Consider the following 14,656-nt stretch of genomic DNA (forward strand, 5'->3'; position numbering starts at 1 on the left):
ACTGAAGCAAGTAGCCAAGAATTCCGATTGATGAGTCTGCAGGGCAACGGAAGCAAGCTGAAAGCTCAATTAGCACCTCTACAGATGAAGAACAACAATCTTCCAAGCTTCAATTCCCAGCTCCTCAACATTAATAAGTAGGCTACAAAGCAGCTTAATTCTGGAGGCCTGACTGTCTGTGGGCATCAGTGAGCCAAGATGCTGTGCAGGAGCAGTTGACTGGGTGACTACCAGGAAAAGAATGAGAAAGAACTTGCATTTCTATAGCGCCTTTCAGGACCTCAGGATATCCCAAAGCACTTTACAGCCAATGAAGTACTTTTGAAGTGTAGTCACTTATAATGTAGAAAATGCAGTAGCCAATTTGCACACAGCAAGCTCCCACAAATAGCAATGTGATAATGACCAGATTATCTGTTTTAGTGATGTTGGTTGAGGGATAAATTTTGTCCAGGACACTGTGGCAAACTCTCCAGCACTTCTTCAAAATAGTGCCATGGGATCTTATGTCCACTTGAGGGGGCAGACGGGGCCTCGGTTTAATGTCTCATCCGCAGGACGGCACCTCCAACAGTGCAGAACTCCCTCAGTACTGCACTGGGAGTGTCAGCAAAGATTATATGCTCAAGTCTCTGGAGTGGGTCTTGAACCCACAACCTTCCGACTCAGAAGCGAGACTGCTATCCACTGAGCCCCGGCTGACACCAATGGGGATCATTTTTAAGCCTAGCTGGGCTGTCACAGGGAAGTAAAAACACACACACAAGCTTATATATGAAAAACAGTTACATGGGTTAAGTCTTAGAGGGTCATACTCCATTGGGAATCATCACCTGCAGAGGAGGAGAGCTGGGAAAAGTTTACAAAACTATGTTACGCATCACGCAATTTATGTTGATTCCAAACTACTTTTAACAACAACTTTCAAGTGAACTGGACAAGCATTGTAAAGAAAACTGAACGGCAACTAAAGCAGAAACAAGGAAGAGTATTAGCAGCGTTAGTGCGGAAATGAGCAGATTTACTTCCACTCATCTTGTTTTATGGAATGAAGTTCCTAGAAATATACTTACCTCTGAGATTCGATTCTTGTCGATTGCTAGGAATTTCAATTTGGGAAACATTGCTGTTTTACCATCTGAAAATGAACAAATAAAAAACTGGTTGAAAACACATAGGAAAGAATGTATTCCACACTTGCTAACCAGGTATAACTGCAACTAAATTATGGCCTCCCGCGTAACTAACTAACTACACAGCCCTGGCTGGCAGTGCACATGGGCCGATCATGGGACAATCAGCTTTTTGCATTCTGTGCCCGCTTGTCCGCGGATTATTAGCAGGATTGCTCCCGACCCCCGGCTGGCGCTCAAGTGATTGAACGTCGCTGTGGGTTGGGAATTCTCATGACAGATCTGAAACTGCTGCGTCAAAGTTCAAACCCAGCCCCTCCCCCCGCAGCAGAGGGTGGGAACGAGGAGTGGCGCTGAGGAATAACTGGGGACAGGGAGGGGTTGTGGGGGGGGGGGGGGGGAGAGCAGGTGTGAAATGGGAAGGTGGGAGGAAGGGGGCCAGCTTGAAATGGAAGAGGTGGGGGGATAGAAGAGTTCCACTGGTGGGTGAGGTGGAGGGCCTTCCATCACCAGGAGTGGGGGAGAAGGACGGGAGTGTCTCCATCTAACTGGGACAACCGTATTAACTGGAAGCTTTTGGCTCAGTGGTAGCAACCCCCCCTCGGAGTCAGAAGGTGCAGGGTTTGATCCCCGCTCCGGACAGTCCCGGCGAGTGGAGACTGGAGCTCCAGCTCGGAATTCTGGGTTGACATCCAGCGGGATACTCATGTCCTTTAGGTATGGTTGACCCCCCCTCATCATATGGGTTGTGGGAGCCCATAAAACCCTCCTGCCATATAGGACTAATCCCCTCATCGGCTGGTATAAAGGTGGTTACAGCAAATGGAAGCAGCGTTCAAATCGCGGCCGTCAGCCTGTTAATTAGACAGTGAATCCTCCCGCTACTTTACACTATTCTCCAAGGGAGAGTGTGAAGATACAAAAACAGCAACGCCTCCCTGTCACACTGTTAATTAGCCTGCGAATCCTCCTAATACTTCACAAGGGGACAGTGTGAAGATATAAAAACAACCATATGATCAACTTTAAAACAATTTAACAATCAGATTTAGAGTTCAGATTTAGAGAATACTAAAGGAAGTACATATCCACTGTACACCACAATTCTCAGCAGGAAGACAGCAAATCCCTAAACTTTTGGCAGAATCTTCTGCTATACAAGTAATGGAATATTGGGTATGTCCACAGCTAAGTTATGGCAAGCCTGCATCCACTGCACTCTGTGCAACTACATGGCACTGAACGGCAGTCCACATGGCAAGTTCTGGCGGATCAACAAGAGGCAGTTCTCCAAATGCCAAGTCAGAGGGCAAAGTCACCAAATGGCCTTGCCCACCTCCTGCAGGTTGGAGAACATTCAGAGAGCATTGGGAGAAGGCTGCCACCTTGACCACAGAGGGGTACGTGGCACAGTGGAACGTCATGGAGGGAAGAGAATAACCCAACGCATGAATTAACCAGGAGCTCTCCAATGGCTGGGGTAGTAAATGCACCATAGGGCATGGTACCCTCCCACACAGGACAAGGCGGTCCCAGGTTCAGTCACTGGTCTGTGGTCAGCTGATCTCAACTGGGGCGGCTATTGGCCTTCGCGTTCCCACCCCGACCAGGGAGCGGGTGAAAAGAACTGACCAGTGATCTTGCTGTTAATCACTATCCAGTGCCTGCATGGGTGGATATCGGGTAGTGACAAGATTGGGCATGGCTGGGATGACCAGATTCGTAAGGAAAAAGGAGCTACGACAGAGAGGTTCCAGGAGGCTGCCGGCACAAGTTGCCATGGTCAGGGAAGGGCGAGGGGCTAAAAAAAAAATTAAATCCTAAAAAGTGGTTCAAGGTGGCAGCTCACCACCATCTTCTCAAGGGCAATTAGGGATGGGCAATAAATGCAGGCCCTGCCAGCAACGCCCACATCCCATCAACAAATAAAAAAAAGATTTTTTTCATAAAATTCCATATACCTGGTTGAACATTCCCAAAATGCAGTGAAGTTAACCCAGTGTTTGACAATATGAGCTGCTCCAACCTGAAACGACAGAGGATTGAGATTGGTACACTAAACTGTAGCGTAAATACAGAACTAGCGTAATCATTAAAAACAGATTTACAAGAACCAGGATCAGTGGGGCAAGGTCCCATGGTGAGAGTATTGCTGTAATTTACTATTACAGATATGTTGTTTCCACCCCTCGGTCACTGAATGAAATGGAAGCCTCTTGTGCAAGAATTGCCACTCTCCCAGGAGGACAGTCACCTGGAATGGTGCACTCTGGTGGTCAGGTTAACTTCCCCCAGGTTCTAATGTGCATTTTGTTTCTTTGCCTGCAGGAGGCAGCACTCAGAACAAGTCATGGCAACAGCAAGAGGTTTGAATTTTTTCCCATGTACATAGTTATTAGAACCACAGGGGCCTATTGGAGGGGAAGTAAAGAAAAGGAAAGAAAGAAAATGGAAGAACGAACAAAAGAAAGAAAAGAACTTGCATTTCTATAGCGCTTTTCACAACCTTAGGATGTCCCAAAGCGTTTTATAGCATTTTGAAGCACAGTCACTGTTGTAATGTAGGAAATGCGGCAGCTAATTTGCACTCAGCAAGATGAGTGTCTTTGAAAGTACCAATGAAAAATACCACTGGAAAACTAATCTAAAGGATGAGATACAATAGAGCAATTTATCACAAAATACATGGTGCTTTGCAGTAATATTACCAAATTAAGTTAATTCATGAAAAATGCTGCCACTTTTACGAGGCTCATACACAGGCCCTTCGCATTGCCAGTAATGGTGAAGGTGGGTTACATATTGTTACTTGAACTGCGAGCTCCAACACAAAGGAAGCACATCCTCTAACCTTGGCAAATAAGCAATGTGCACCAGTTGATTTTCATCAGCCAGCGGGTTGGAGCTGAGGTCCAGTAACGTCAAGGACTGCAGAACGCCGACAGGCCTGGAAACAAGGCACAGGGCTGATGAAACGATACATGGAAGGAGGTGAAATACACAGATATCAATATTCCACACCTGCTTCAAATCATAGAGTCACAGCACAGGAGGAGGCCATTCGGCCCATCCAGTCTGTGCCGATAGGAACAGCAACCGGCTTTGTTTTTAACATTTTAAAGCAATTTTGGATACGTCGCCATGTCGATACAGCGATCTGGGTTTGACATATTGGACAACTGGTTGACTGCCTCGCTCCTTCAAGCAAGAGCTGGACCTATCTCTGGCTGGGGTGGAGAGCGTCTCTTACAAAAGGTTGGTACTGCAGGAATTATTGGTGCCAGAGTGATCTCCTGGGCTAGTTTTGATTGCCATGGGGGGGGGGGGGGGGGGCACCCTGGTTCTTTGCCTCCCCCAGGAGATCACATGGTTTTGGGTGGGGTCAGGAGTGTATATATTGTGATATACACAACAGTTCTGTTGGGTGGGGGCGGGGGCACTAAGGGGAAAAAATACAAATCAGTTACATATAAAGCTAGCACCAACGTAAAAAAAAAGTCTTCCACTGCAGATTTAAATATCAAATTTGATGAACATTCAAAACTTCAATAATTGAAACATTAAAATGATTTAGGTACATCCTAATAAACATAGAGGATAATCCTGAACCAAAATCTAATGTTAATGGAGAGGAATATAATTCTAAGCCCAGTCTAAAGTAACAGGTTTGATCAGATTAAATTAGTTTGGGCGATGTGAGGATGATTTAACTATTTAGTCCAATTATCTCCTCCTTCTTCTTAGGCAGTCCCTTGGAACCGAGGATGACTTGCTTCCACATTAAAAATGAGCTCGCAGGTGACTGATTAGTCCAATGCGGGACCTACAGTCTCTTTCACAGGTGGGGCAGACGGTGGTTGAAGGGGCGGGTGGGTGGGGTGCTTGGGTTGACGTGCGCTCCTTGCGTTGCCTGCGCTTGGCTCCCGGTGGAGACTCAAGATGTTCAGCACCTTCCCGGATGCTTCTCCTCCACTTTGTGCGGTCTTGGGCCAGGGATTCCCAGGTGTCAGTGGGGATGTTACACTTTTTCAAGGAGGCTTTGAGGCAAGGAGGCCTCAAAGCCTCCAATTATCTGCACTTCCATTGGCTCCCTGACAACACAGTGCAGGTAATGTGGGGGGAAAAAAAGGCTGAAAATGTTTTGAGGTGAGTTAATTAGGTAGTAGTCTGCTTGTACCTGACCCACAGCTATCATTGTGACGTGTTTCAAGGTGTGAATTTCGGTGTGCGGTGAACGTGTGGAAAGAATTAGCTTTACCTTTTTAACACAGAAATGGCATTAGACGACAGGTGGGCTTTTTCGAGCACTGGCCACATTGGGGCACATTCCAGAACCTGCAAAGGGATCAGAGTCAGGTGCGTGTCGCATCACGTCATTCCATTCAAGCAAAGACAGCACTGGTGTTACCTGGGCCCACGTCAGTCCATTATATTGAATGGCTAATGTCTTCAGGTTGGCAAACGCATCAGACAGCGAGACTGGATTGGAAACGATCGCCAACTTGTTTTGACTGGTGAAGAGAGAGAGAGAAAACCACATATGAGGAGATCGGAAAAACCGTTGCCAAGGACTACCATGGAGGCTCTTTCAGGAATCCTAACAGCTCAAGTAAGAACAGATGGATCACTTAACTGGCAAAAGCACTCATCAAACCCAGGTTTGGACAGAACATCAATTATATCAACCTCACATCACCCAAACTAATTTACCTCTTCACTGAAAGACCTATTCTTTACATCTGCAAACATACAGGAAGTATTTTAGATTTTATATGATTGGCAAATGGAAAGAAAAGTTCAATGCACAAGAGGTGACAAAAGTAAGTGCCCTATTTATACCTTTGATGGTACTTTCTGCTAATCAGGCTGAGATGGCAGTGGCAGTGAACGTGAGATTAGCATCCTTCATTACGCATTTCCCCATTCTCCGATTGTAGTACAACAGGGGCCATATCCTGGGTAGGGGAGGAAGACCTCACTTAGAGCTTTGCTCTTCAAGGATTTGCACCTTTGAGCGGTCGCGTGATCCCATCCTGCTTCACTGCATAACAGGCCCGGTTTTCGGCAGTGCCTTACTTAAAGCATATGGCACAGAAACAGGCCATTCGGCCCAACTGGTCCATGTGGGCGTTTATGCTCCACACGAGCCTCCTCCCACCTCATCCCATCAACATAACCTTCTATTCCTTTCTCCCTTGTGTTTATCTAGCTTCCCCTTAAATGCATCAATGCTCTACGCTTCAACCACTCCCTGACGTAGCGAGTTCCACATTCTCACCACTCTCTGGGTAAAGAAGTTTCTTCTGAATTCCTTATTGTATTTATTAGTGACTATCTTATAGTCACAGCCTCTAGTTCTGGTCTGCCCCCCGTCCCCCCCAAAAAACCCATTTTCTCTATATCTATCCTATCAAACCCTTTTATTATCTTAAAGACCTCTATCAGGTCACCCCTCAGCCTTCTCCATTCTAGAGAAAAGAGCCCCAGCCTGTTCAGCCTGTACTGATAGTTATAACCTCTCAGTTCTGGTATCATTCTTTACTTAAAAGGAGTCAACAGTGTTCAATGAGAAGTCACAGGGAGCAGTTTTGAACCACACCAACCTCGAAAAGGGATCGGCGAGAGGCTGGGAGGGGGCATATTGGGGTTGAAGGAACAGCATACCAAAGGCAGGGACTCCAACATCCAAACTCAACCTCCATGAATAATAGGACAGCAAAGAACTGGGGATAGGTTTCAAAAGACACAGGGCAGCTCGGAGCACTGCGGCACCAACTCATCTGTCACTCCCGAGCTGTTAAATCATGATAAAAGCACGAGTACTATTCCAGGTCACTGCCCTGCAGATGTTGCTCAGAGAAAGAGGCTTTCTCCTCTTTGCCAACAGGCCTTTAGGAATCTGACATAATGCTAGAGATAAAACCAGCCTCATTTCCTACTATGACTGAAAATATGCAACTAATGTGTTGAGACAACATCTGACCTAACATAACAAAATCTGAATGCTGAAACTGTTCAAGAACATTCCTTTGAGAGCCCCAATTATATAATGAGCTCCAATTATCTAATCATCAACCATAACAATCACTGGATTGTCTAGTTAAAAGCCGATTTAAATCTTCAACAATCCCCTTTTCCAACACATATAATCTTTGCTCGTTAATCTCTCGCTCATTCCCATTCATGACTTTTATAATCATTTGATGTCATTTACGCTTTTGCTTTCTATCACTTCTCCTTTAGTCAACTATTTTTATATTACTTGTTGCAAACATGCCTTTTAACAATCGTACGTGTGGGGATTTGACACCAGATTAAGTCGGTAAATATTCACTATCATTGTCTAGTAAAATGTAGGGGCCCCAAAGCTAACTTTTGCACGAGGCCAACGCAAGGCAAATGCTGCCCCATGTAATGTAGGGAAAAATGGCAGCCAATTATATTAAGGGGAACAGATAGGGTAGATAGAGAGAAACTATTTCCGCTGATTGGGGATTCTAGAACTAGGGAGCATAGTCTAAAACTTAGAGCCAGACCTTTGAGGAGTGAAATTAGGAAACACTTCTACACACAAAGGGTGGTAGAAGTTGGGAACTCTCGTCCGCAAACAGCAATTGATGCTAGATCAATTGTTCATTTTAAATCTGAGATTGATAGCTTTTTGTTGACCAAAGGCGGACATATGGAGTTCGGTCGCAGATCATTGAATGGCAGAGCAGGCTCGAGGGGCTGAATGGCCTCCTCCTATGTTCCTAATGACCAGATAATCGGTTTCACTGATGTTGGTTGAGGGATAAATAGTGGCCAGGGCACCAGAGAGAACTCCCCTGCTCTTGAATATTGGCCAGGGCACCAGAGAGAACTCCCCTGCTCTTGAATATTGGCCAGGGCACCAGAGACAACTCCCCTGCTCTTGAATAGTGGCCAAGGCACCAGAGAGAACTCCCCTGCTCTTGAATAGTGGCCGTGGGACCTTTTACATCCACCCGAGAGGGCAGATGGGTCCTTGGTTTAACATTTCATCGGAATCACCTCCGGCAATGCAGCACTCCCACAGTACTGCAGTGGGAGCATCAGCCTAGATTGCATGCTCAGGTGTCTGGAGTGGGACTCTCCAAGCTGACACCTCAAAAAATGTGTGTGAATGTACCTGTAATCATATAATTGCTTCATAAAATATATCTCAATGTTCACATATGTACAATAGCTTCATAAAATGTGAAGGTACCTATGTCAGAAACCAATAAAAAAAGTTTTGGCTCCATGCTTCTATTGGGTCATTTATATTCAGGCAGGAGAACGACTAGTTCTTCTGGGTAGAAGCACATTTGAGCATATCAGTCATCCTGAAAAGGTCCAGGAATCTTACACTGATGACTGACAAAAGTTTGTGCAGGATTTCATAAGGAGCACTCTAATAGGAATGGCGGAACAGGAGGAGGCCATTCTGCCCTTCCAGCCTTCAGTTAGATCAGGGCTGATCTGTACCTCAATTCCATTTACCTGCCTTGTTTCCATATCCCTTGCCTAACAAAAATCTATCAAACTCAGTTTTGAAATTTTCAATTGACCCCCAGCCTCAACAGCTTTTTTAGGAGGGGGGGTGTCCCAGATTTCCACTAGCCTTTGTGTGAAGACGTGCTTCCTGACATCACCCCTGAACAGCCTAGCTCTAATTTTAAGGTTATTCCCCCTTAATGGTTAAACATAGAAGTAACTGTAACCAGGAGAGCTTCACTGGGAATTGAGTTATTCACTATTTTCTTGCACCCACTGCCTTGTTTTGATTCCAGGTGCCCGCCCCACAAGAAATAAAACCAATCTGTGATATCAAACAGTTTCTGAAAGCATCATTAGCCCATCAGAAAGCTACACAGATTCCGTACCTGAGATCAAGATGTTCAAGTTTCCTTAAATGCCGAGTAATTTGTGCTACCTTATCCCAGGAAACAAACAGGTTCTTGGACAAATCCAGCTCTATAATATCTGAAAGAACATGGTGAAGGAAGAGATTTGATAAACTGCATTATCTGCGATCAAGGCACGATTCCCCATCCTACAATAACTTTGTTGGGACTTTGATCTCATCATTTGTGTAGCACTATACAATAGTGAGTTGGTCACCTAACTTCATTAAGAGTAGGTATGAAGTGTGCTGGAGGTAAAGAAAGGAAAAGATGGAAAGAATTTATATTTATACAGCGCTTTTCACAGCCTCAGGACATCCCAAAGCAATTCACAGCCAATGAAGTACTTTTGAAGTGAAGTCACTTGTAATATAGGGAAACACGGCAGCCAATTTGCGCACAGCAAGCTCCCACAAACAGCAATGGAATCCTGGAATTGAAAAAGACAGCTGAGCTTTACAGCAGCAAGACTGTCTTCAAGTTATCAAAGCTGTTGGATCCAAGCTTCCTGATGGCCCCTGTGTTTTTACAGTGAGTGGCTGACCAGGCCAGACCAGGAATGGCCCAGGTTGGCTGCTCTCAGCCAGTAGGGCTCAATGCCCGAGTTAGGAAGTGGAAAATAGGAACAGGAAGAGGCCATTCAGTCCCTCGAGCTTGTTCTGCCATTCAATTAGATCATGGCTGATCCGTATCTTAACTCCATCTACCCGTTTTGGTTCCATATCCCATAACAGACTTACCTAACAAAAATCTAGCAATCTGAGTTTTTAAATTTTTAATTGACCCCCCAGTCTCAACAGCCTTTTTTTTTTTTGGGGGGGGGGGGGGGGGGGGGGGGAGAAAGGGGGAGAAAGAGTTCCAGATTTCCACTAGCCTTTGTGTGAAGAAGTGCTTCGTGACATCACCCCTGAACAGCCATAAGAGGCAGGGAGAATTTATTCTTAAAAAAAAACTCTTTATTCTTATTAAAAAATGCAGCAACACAATATTTCTATTGGATAGATCCTAGTAGATAGATGATCACAGTTTATCAGCATGGGAGTCGTGGAGTAAATACTTCTGCACTTGATCCTCCGACTTCCAATGTCAACTAATGTCAGCAGTTGGAGCTGGGAGTTGTTCTCTGTACAATGCATGACTTGAACAAGGGTGCGCATCATCTGCATGATGCACTCCAATTGCTCCATCTGCTGGTTAAAGCAGTCTATCGCGGTAAACATCTGCCTGCATTCTCCCCTCATCCGACCCATCCCAGATTGCCTCTCTGAGCGCCATGTTAGGAGAGAATTTCCCGACACAGAGCATCACTCAGCAGGCTGCTGAATCCACTGGCGGGTTGGCAGTAAAGCACTTGGATCCGTGCCCGGGAAGCTGACGCAGCTTGTGATTGGGTGCAGCTACTGAGGCTTGTCTGGGGAGGAGCTTCGACCATTGGTTACATTTAACTGCAGGAAATGAGAGTTGACAAAACCTTACCTCGGCCAAGTGACGATCCTTACTTTCCAACTTCTGGAAAACCTGTGAAGATCTGACTACAGGTGAAGAAAGCCTGATCAGAAACAAACTGGTGCAGAATAAAGCTTTTGGACCTTTCCATAGAGATTCCCGTGCCCTCGGTGTAAGTGAGCCCCTAGCTCTCCTGCCAACCACAGGTGGCAGCAAATCCCATTCACGTGGCTGCAAGCAGCTCTCTCTCCTCCCATCCTTAGTCAATGGGGTTGAGACACTATTGAAAATAGCCCACACTGCGTACTCACCAAGTCCGAATAAGGAGAAATTCTCCAAAATACAGTCCAAATGTCTGGCCTATTGCCGCCAACAGACTCATATCTTTGACGACACATCCCTGTACAATCCAGGCACCAAGCAGGAGGAAAGCACATCGATCTACACAACCTGTAGGATCTCAGTGCAAGGAGGTTGGTCAAAAACTTCACCAGTTATCTGCCAGGGGCGTTCCAACCCATTCTCAAAGACATCCTGCAAGCTGTATATTACGATCGTAATGTACAAGGGCATATTAGGACATATTTTTAAAAAACACCATTTTATTCTAACAAACACAGCGTTCTTTTTATCAGTGCAGCTAAATTAACATTGCAAGGATACTGGGGCAGATATTGGAGATCTCGTCCTCTTCATTGACATGGCTCACTCGACACTCTCTGATTGAGACAATCAACAATGCATCAAACCACCTGTATATCAGACAGACAGACAGGGGGATGGTTAGAGCTGCCACCGACTTACAACAGGGGAACTCGTGTTAAAAGTCCACTGGCTTTCAGTAACATGACATTTAAGTGCGAGAGGAACAGTGACGCGTGATTCTGTTCACGAAGCAAGGTGTAAAAAATGAATAATTTGCACATCCCACATTTCTCATCACCTTGGTTTCCTGGCCTGGACAGAGGTGAGTCACGTTCAGTATGCATACAATGCGATTATGAAGTGTGGCTGCACGTATGCACAGTTATTAGCTATCCACAGTAGTGATCAGAGGAATGGTTCAGCACCTCATGCTTACAACTTACTGGTCTGCTTTTGCAGCTTGGCTTCCAAGATTTTCTAGTTACATTTTCTGTGATGTAATGGGACATTCCCAGTGGCAGTTTATTCTTAACAGGACAGCAACTGGTTTGGAGTGTGATCTAAAGATGTGAAACAATTACGGCTCTATAGTTTGGAGTACGGTTAGGCCAGGTAACCTTATTCATTCTCACTTGGAATGGTGTGCAGGGAGTCTGACAGACATACGATCAATGACAGACAGGGAAAGGTCCATCCACGGTGTCTGGTGCATCACGATACAGACACTTCATGACCGTGTGATCCCCCAGGAGAGGCGAAAAACCAGATTAAAAACACAGGCTAATTCGGGGAAAAAAAAAATCATTCCATTATCCATTCACCCTCCTTTCCACAAAGTGCAGCTCTCCAATCTCAATTAGGTAATCATGAGACGGGCATCAGTTCTGTGGCCCAGCCCATACAGAACGTACGTGCTCAGGGTGAAGAAGGCATTATACCTCTGATCTGCATCTATCTATAATGGCGAGGGTGGGTGGGAAAGACGGAGTGCCTCTGATCCTTATGGTTTAGTGCAGAAGGAACGTTGTGTATCTGATTCCCACCTGGTAGGTGCGAGGAGGGGATAAGAACGCATCCCTGGTAATCCAGTAGGAGAGTGGAATGGATGCTCCATCCTTGGTGATCTGTGTGGTAAAGGATGTGAGTCGGGTTCATGACAATCTTGTGTGAGCGAGAGGGGGGGGGGGGGGGGGGGGGGGGGAGAAGGACAGGAACGTGTCTACTCGTGGGTCGTGTCTAACATTTGGCAAATAACCTGCCAGTTTCAGAACCACTGATAAATGCTGCAAGAACATAAAGAAGAACAAACTTGCATTTATATGGTACTTTTCACACACTCAGGGCCTCCCAAAGCATTTCACAGCCAATGAAGTACTTTTGAAGTGTAGTCACTGTTGTAATGTAGGAAACATGGCAGCCAGTTTGCAAACATCAAGCTCCCACAACAGCAATGAGATCAATGACCAGTTAATCTATTTTTGATGGTGTTGGCTGAGGGATCAATGTTGGCCAGGACACTGCACTTCAAATAGTGCAACGGAATCTTTTACATCCACCCGAAAGGGCAGATGAGGGCCTCGGTTTAAAGTCTCATCCGAAAGACATCACCACTGTCAGAGCTCCCTCAGCACTGCACTGGAATGTCAGCCTAGATTTTTGTGCTCAAGTCTCTGGAGTGGGACTTGAACCCACAACCTTCTGACTCAGAGCAAGGATGCTACCAATTAAGCCACTGCTGACACTAAATGAGCAGGCATATGCAGAGCAATAATACAACATCTCAAACTCCTGAATAAAAAGGGAAATGTAATGGGGTCCAGTGGATCCGCGTGTTGTATGCTGTGCTTGCTTGCTCTGTTTTGCCCTTTGGAGATGTCTCAACATATTTCCTTAACTTATATTAAAAATTGTAAATAAAATAGTCAAAGCACAGGAAACACACTAGTTCCCAAAAAAAAGTCTGGGTCTGCAATAGGGCAGCCAACCCTCCTGGATGGACCTGGAGTCGCCAGTAATTAAAGGCAATCTCCTGGACACTGCGGTGAGCAAAAACCCAAGAGAAAATTCAAAAGGGTGTTAAACAAAATTCCCATTTTCTTCAAAAACATCTGTTTATTAGTTATAAAAATATTGGAGATGGGGAATAAAGGCTGTTTTAATGGACGAGGAGGGGGTTGGGGGGTTAGAGCTGGGAGGTCATGTGATGAAACCTCTGGTAATACATTCAATCAGAGTTGGCAAGCCCTAAGTCTGCAAAGACGACGAAGCCACAGGAACTCCATCCACGTCTGGATAATATGGAAAGAAGCAAAGAATATTAATGGACATTACTGGAAATTGAATAAGATATTAGAAAAAGTGGTGCAAGTATATGTATTGAAAAGTTTTCCCTTGTTCTGTGTGGGCTATATGTCATACCTTTGGAAGAGGAGAAATTCACAGGGCTGTGGGAAAAGAGCAGGGGAGTGGAACTAATTGGAAAACTCTTTCAAAGAGCCGGCACAGGCACGGTGGGTCAAATGGCCTCCTTCTGTGCTGTGTGATTCTATGATTACCTTTGTTTAACTTCTGCGTCTTGGTTTCCCATTAATTCAATAGGTCTCTTGCCCCAGCAAAGAGGATTGCCCCGGCAGTCCTGTATTCCCGGATTGCCCTCGTGCCCATAGCGGTCCTTCACTGCCGAGAGGAAATCGACTCCGAAGCTTGTCTTTTGCGGGCGAATGAACGAACCACCTGTAGGGTGACTGACACAAAGAGATGTAGGTTTTTAGAGCCATTGCACTCCTTCCAAATCGGGGTCCAGTGCTCAATCCTGTTCCCAGCAGCTTCCCCAAATGGTTAGAGAACGCAGTTAGTGTCTGGAACTCAGCTTCCGGCTCTCAGCCTCTGGCATCACAACCGGTGGGGAGATGGTGACACCGATGGTCAGGCCAGCTGGTACACGACAAGATTATATATGGGATTGGGGGGGGGGGGGGGGGGGGAAAAGAGAGCGTCTTTGTTTTTACATGAATACTGAAGGAAAAGGTCACTACATACAGGTAGACTATCCTTTATCCGAAAGCCTTGGGACCAGCGGTGTTTCGGTTTTCGGAATTTTTCGGATTTCAGAAGGTTTTCATCTCCGTATCTGACAACAAACACTGTTGCTTAGCAACAGCTTGTAAACACTCGGGCCCTGCCTTGGAAGCATCTCTGAAGCTGTTGCTAAGCTACAGAGACTCTTTCCACAGCCTGACTGTTTAACAAAACAGCTGCTGATTTCTGCCGTTAGATCGAGGTTTCCGGCTCCCCCTGCTCCGTATCTGAATTCCTTGACTTAGCGGGGGTCTGGGGCTCGACTGCCGCCGCTTGTGGGAAAGCCGGATATCGGCTGACTCCTACACTAAGCTGGCCCGCAAATCAGGTCTGGGGGGGGGGGGGGGGGGGGAAAGAAAAGACTATCAGACAGGCCGCTGTATTGTTGGGTTCACTCTCCCGGTACCTCCTTCACACTGCCCGGCTCGGCCTGCAATCTCCTACCCA

General features: G+C 45.9%; 1 protein-coding gene across 7 annotated transcripts in view; it reads right to left on the reverse strand.

The window, feature by feature from the left end:
* The window catches only part of tbce (tubulin folding cofactor E), a 69,040-nt gene that overhangs the window by 35,978 nt on the left and 18,406 nt on the right, over positions 1-14,656 (reverse strand). For 4 of the 7 annotated variants that reach the window (XM_085996701.1, XM_085996700.1, XM_085996698.1 and 1 more), the window contains exons 4-11: positions 13,687-13,875; positions 11,150-11,238; positions 9,020-9,119; positions 5,542-5,644; positions 5,392-5,468; positions 3,985-4,080; positions 3,095-3,159; positions 1,074-1,138 (exon numbers count right to left, since the gene is read on the reverse strand). In XM_085996701.1, the coding sequence (XP_085852827.1) occupies positions 1,074-1,138; positions 3,095-3,159; positions 3,985-4,080; positions 5,392-5,468; positions 5,542-5,644; positions 9,020-9,119; positions 11,150-11,238; positions 13,687-13,875 (784 nt within the window). The remainder of the gene's footprint in view (positions 1-1,073; positions 1,139-3,094; positions 3,160-3,984; positions 4,081-5,391; positions 5,469-5,541; positions 5,645-9,019; positions 9,120-11,149; positions 11,239-13,686; positions 13,876-14,656) is intronic. The other 3 variants (XM_085996703.1, XM_085996702.1, XM_085996704.1) reach the window with 3 other exon arrangements.

This window comes from Somniosus microcephalus, chromosome 9 (assembly GCF_052327205.1).
Source record: "Somniosus microcephalus isolate GS21.2 chromosome 9, FLI_Smic_1.0, whole genome shotgun sequence".
Lineage (NCBI taxonomy): Eukaryota > Metazoa > Chordata > Chondrichthyes > Squaliformes > Somniosidae > Somniosus > Somniosus microcephalus.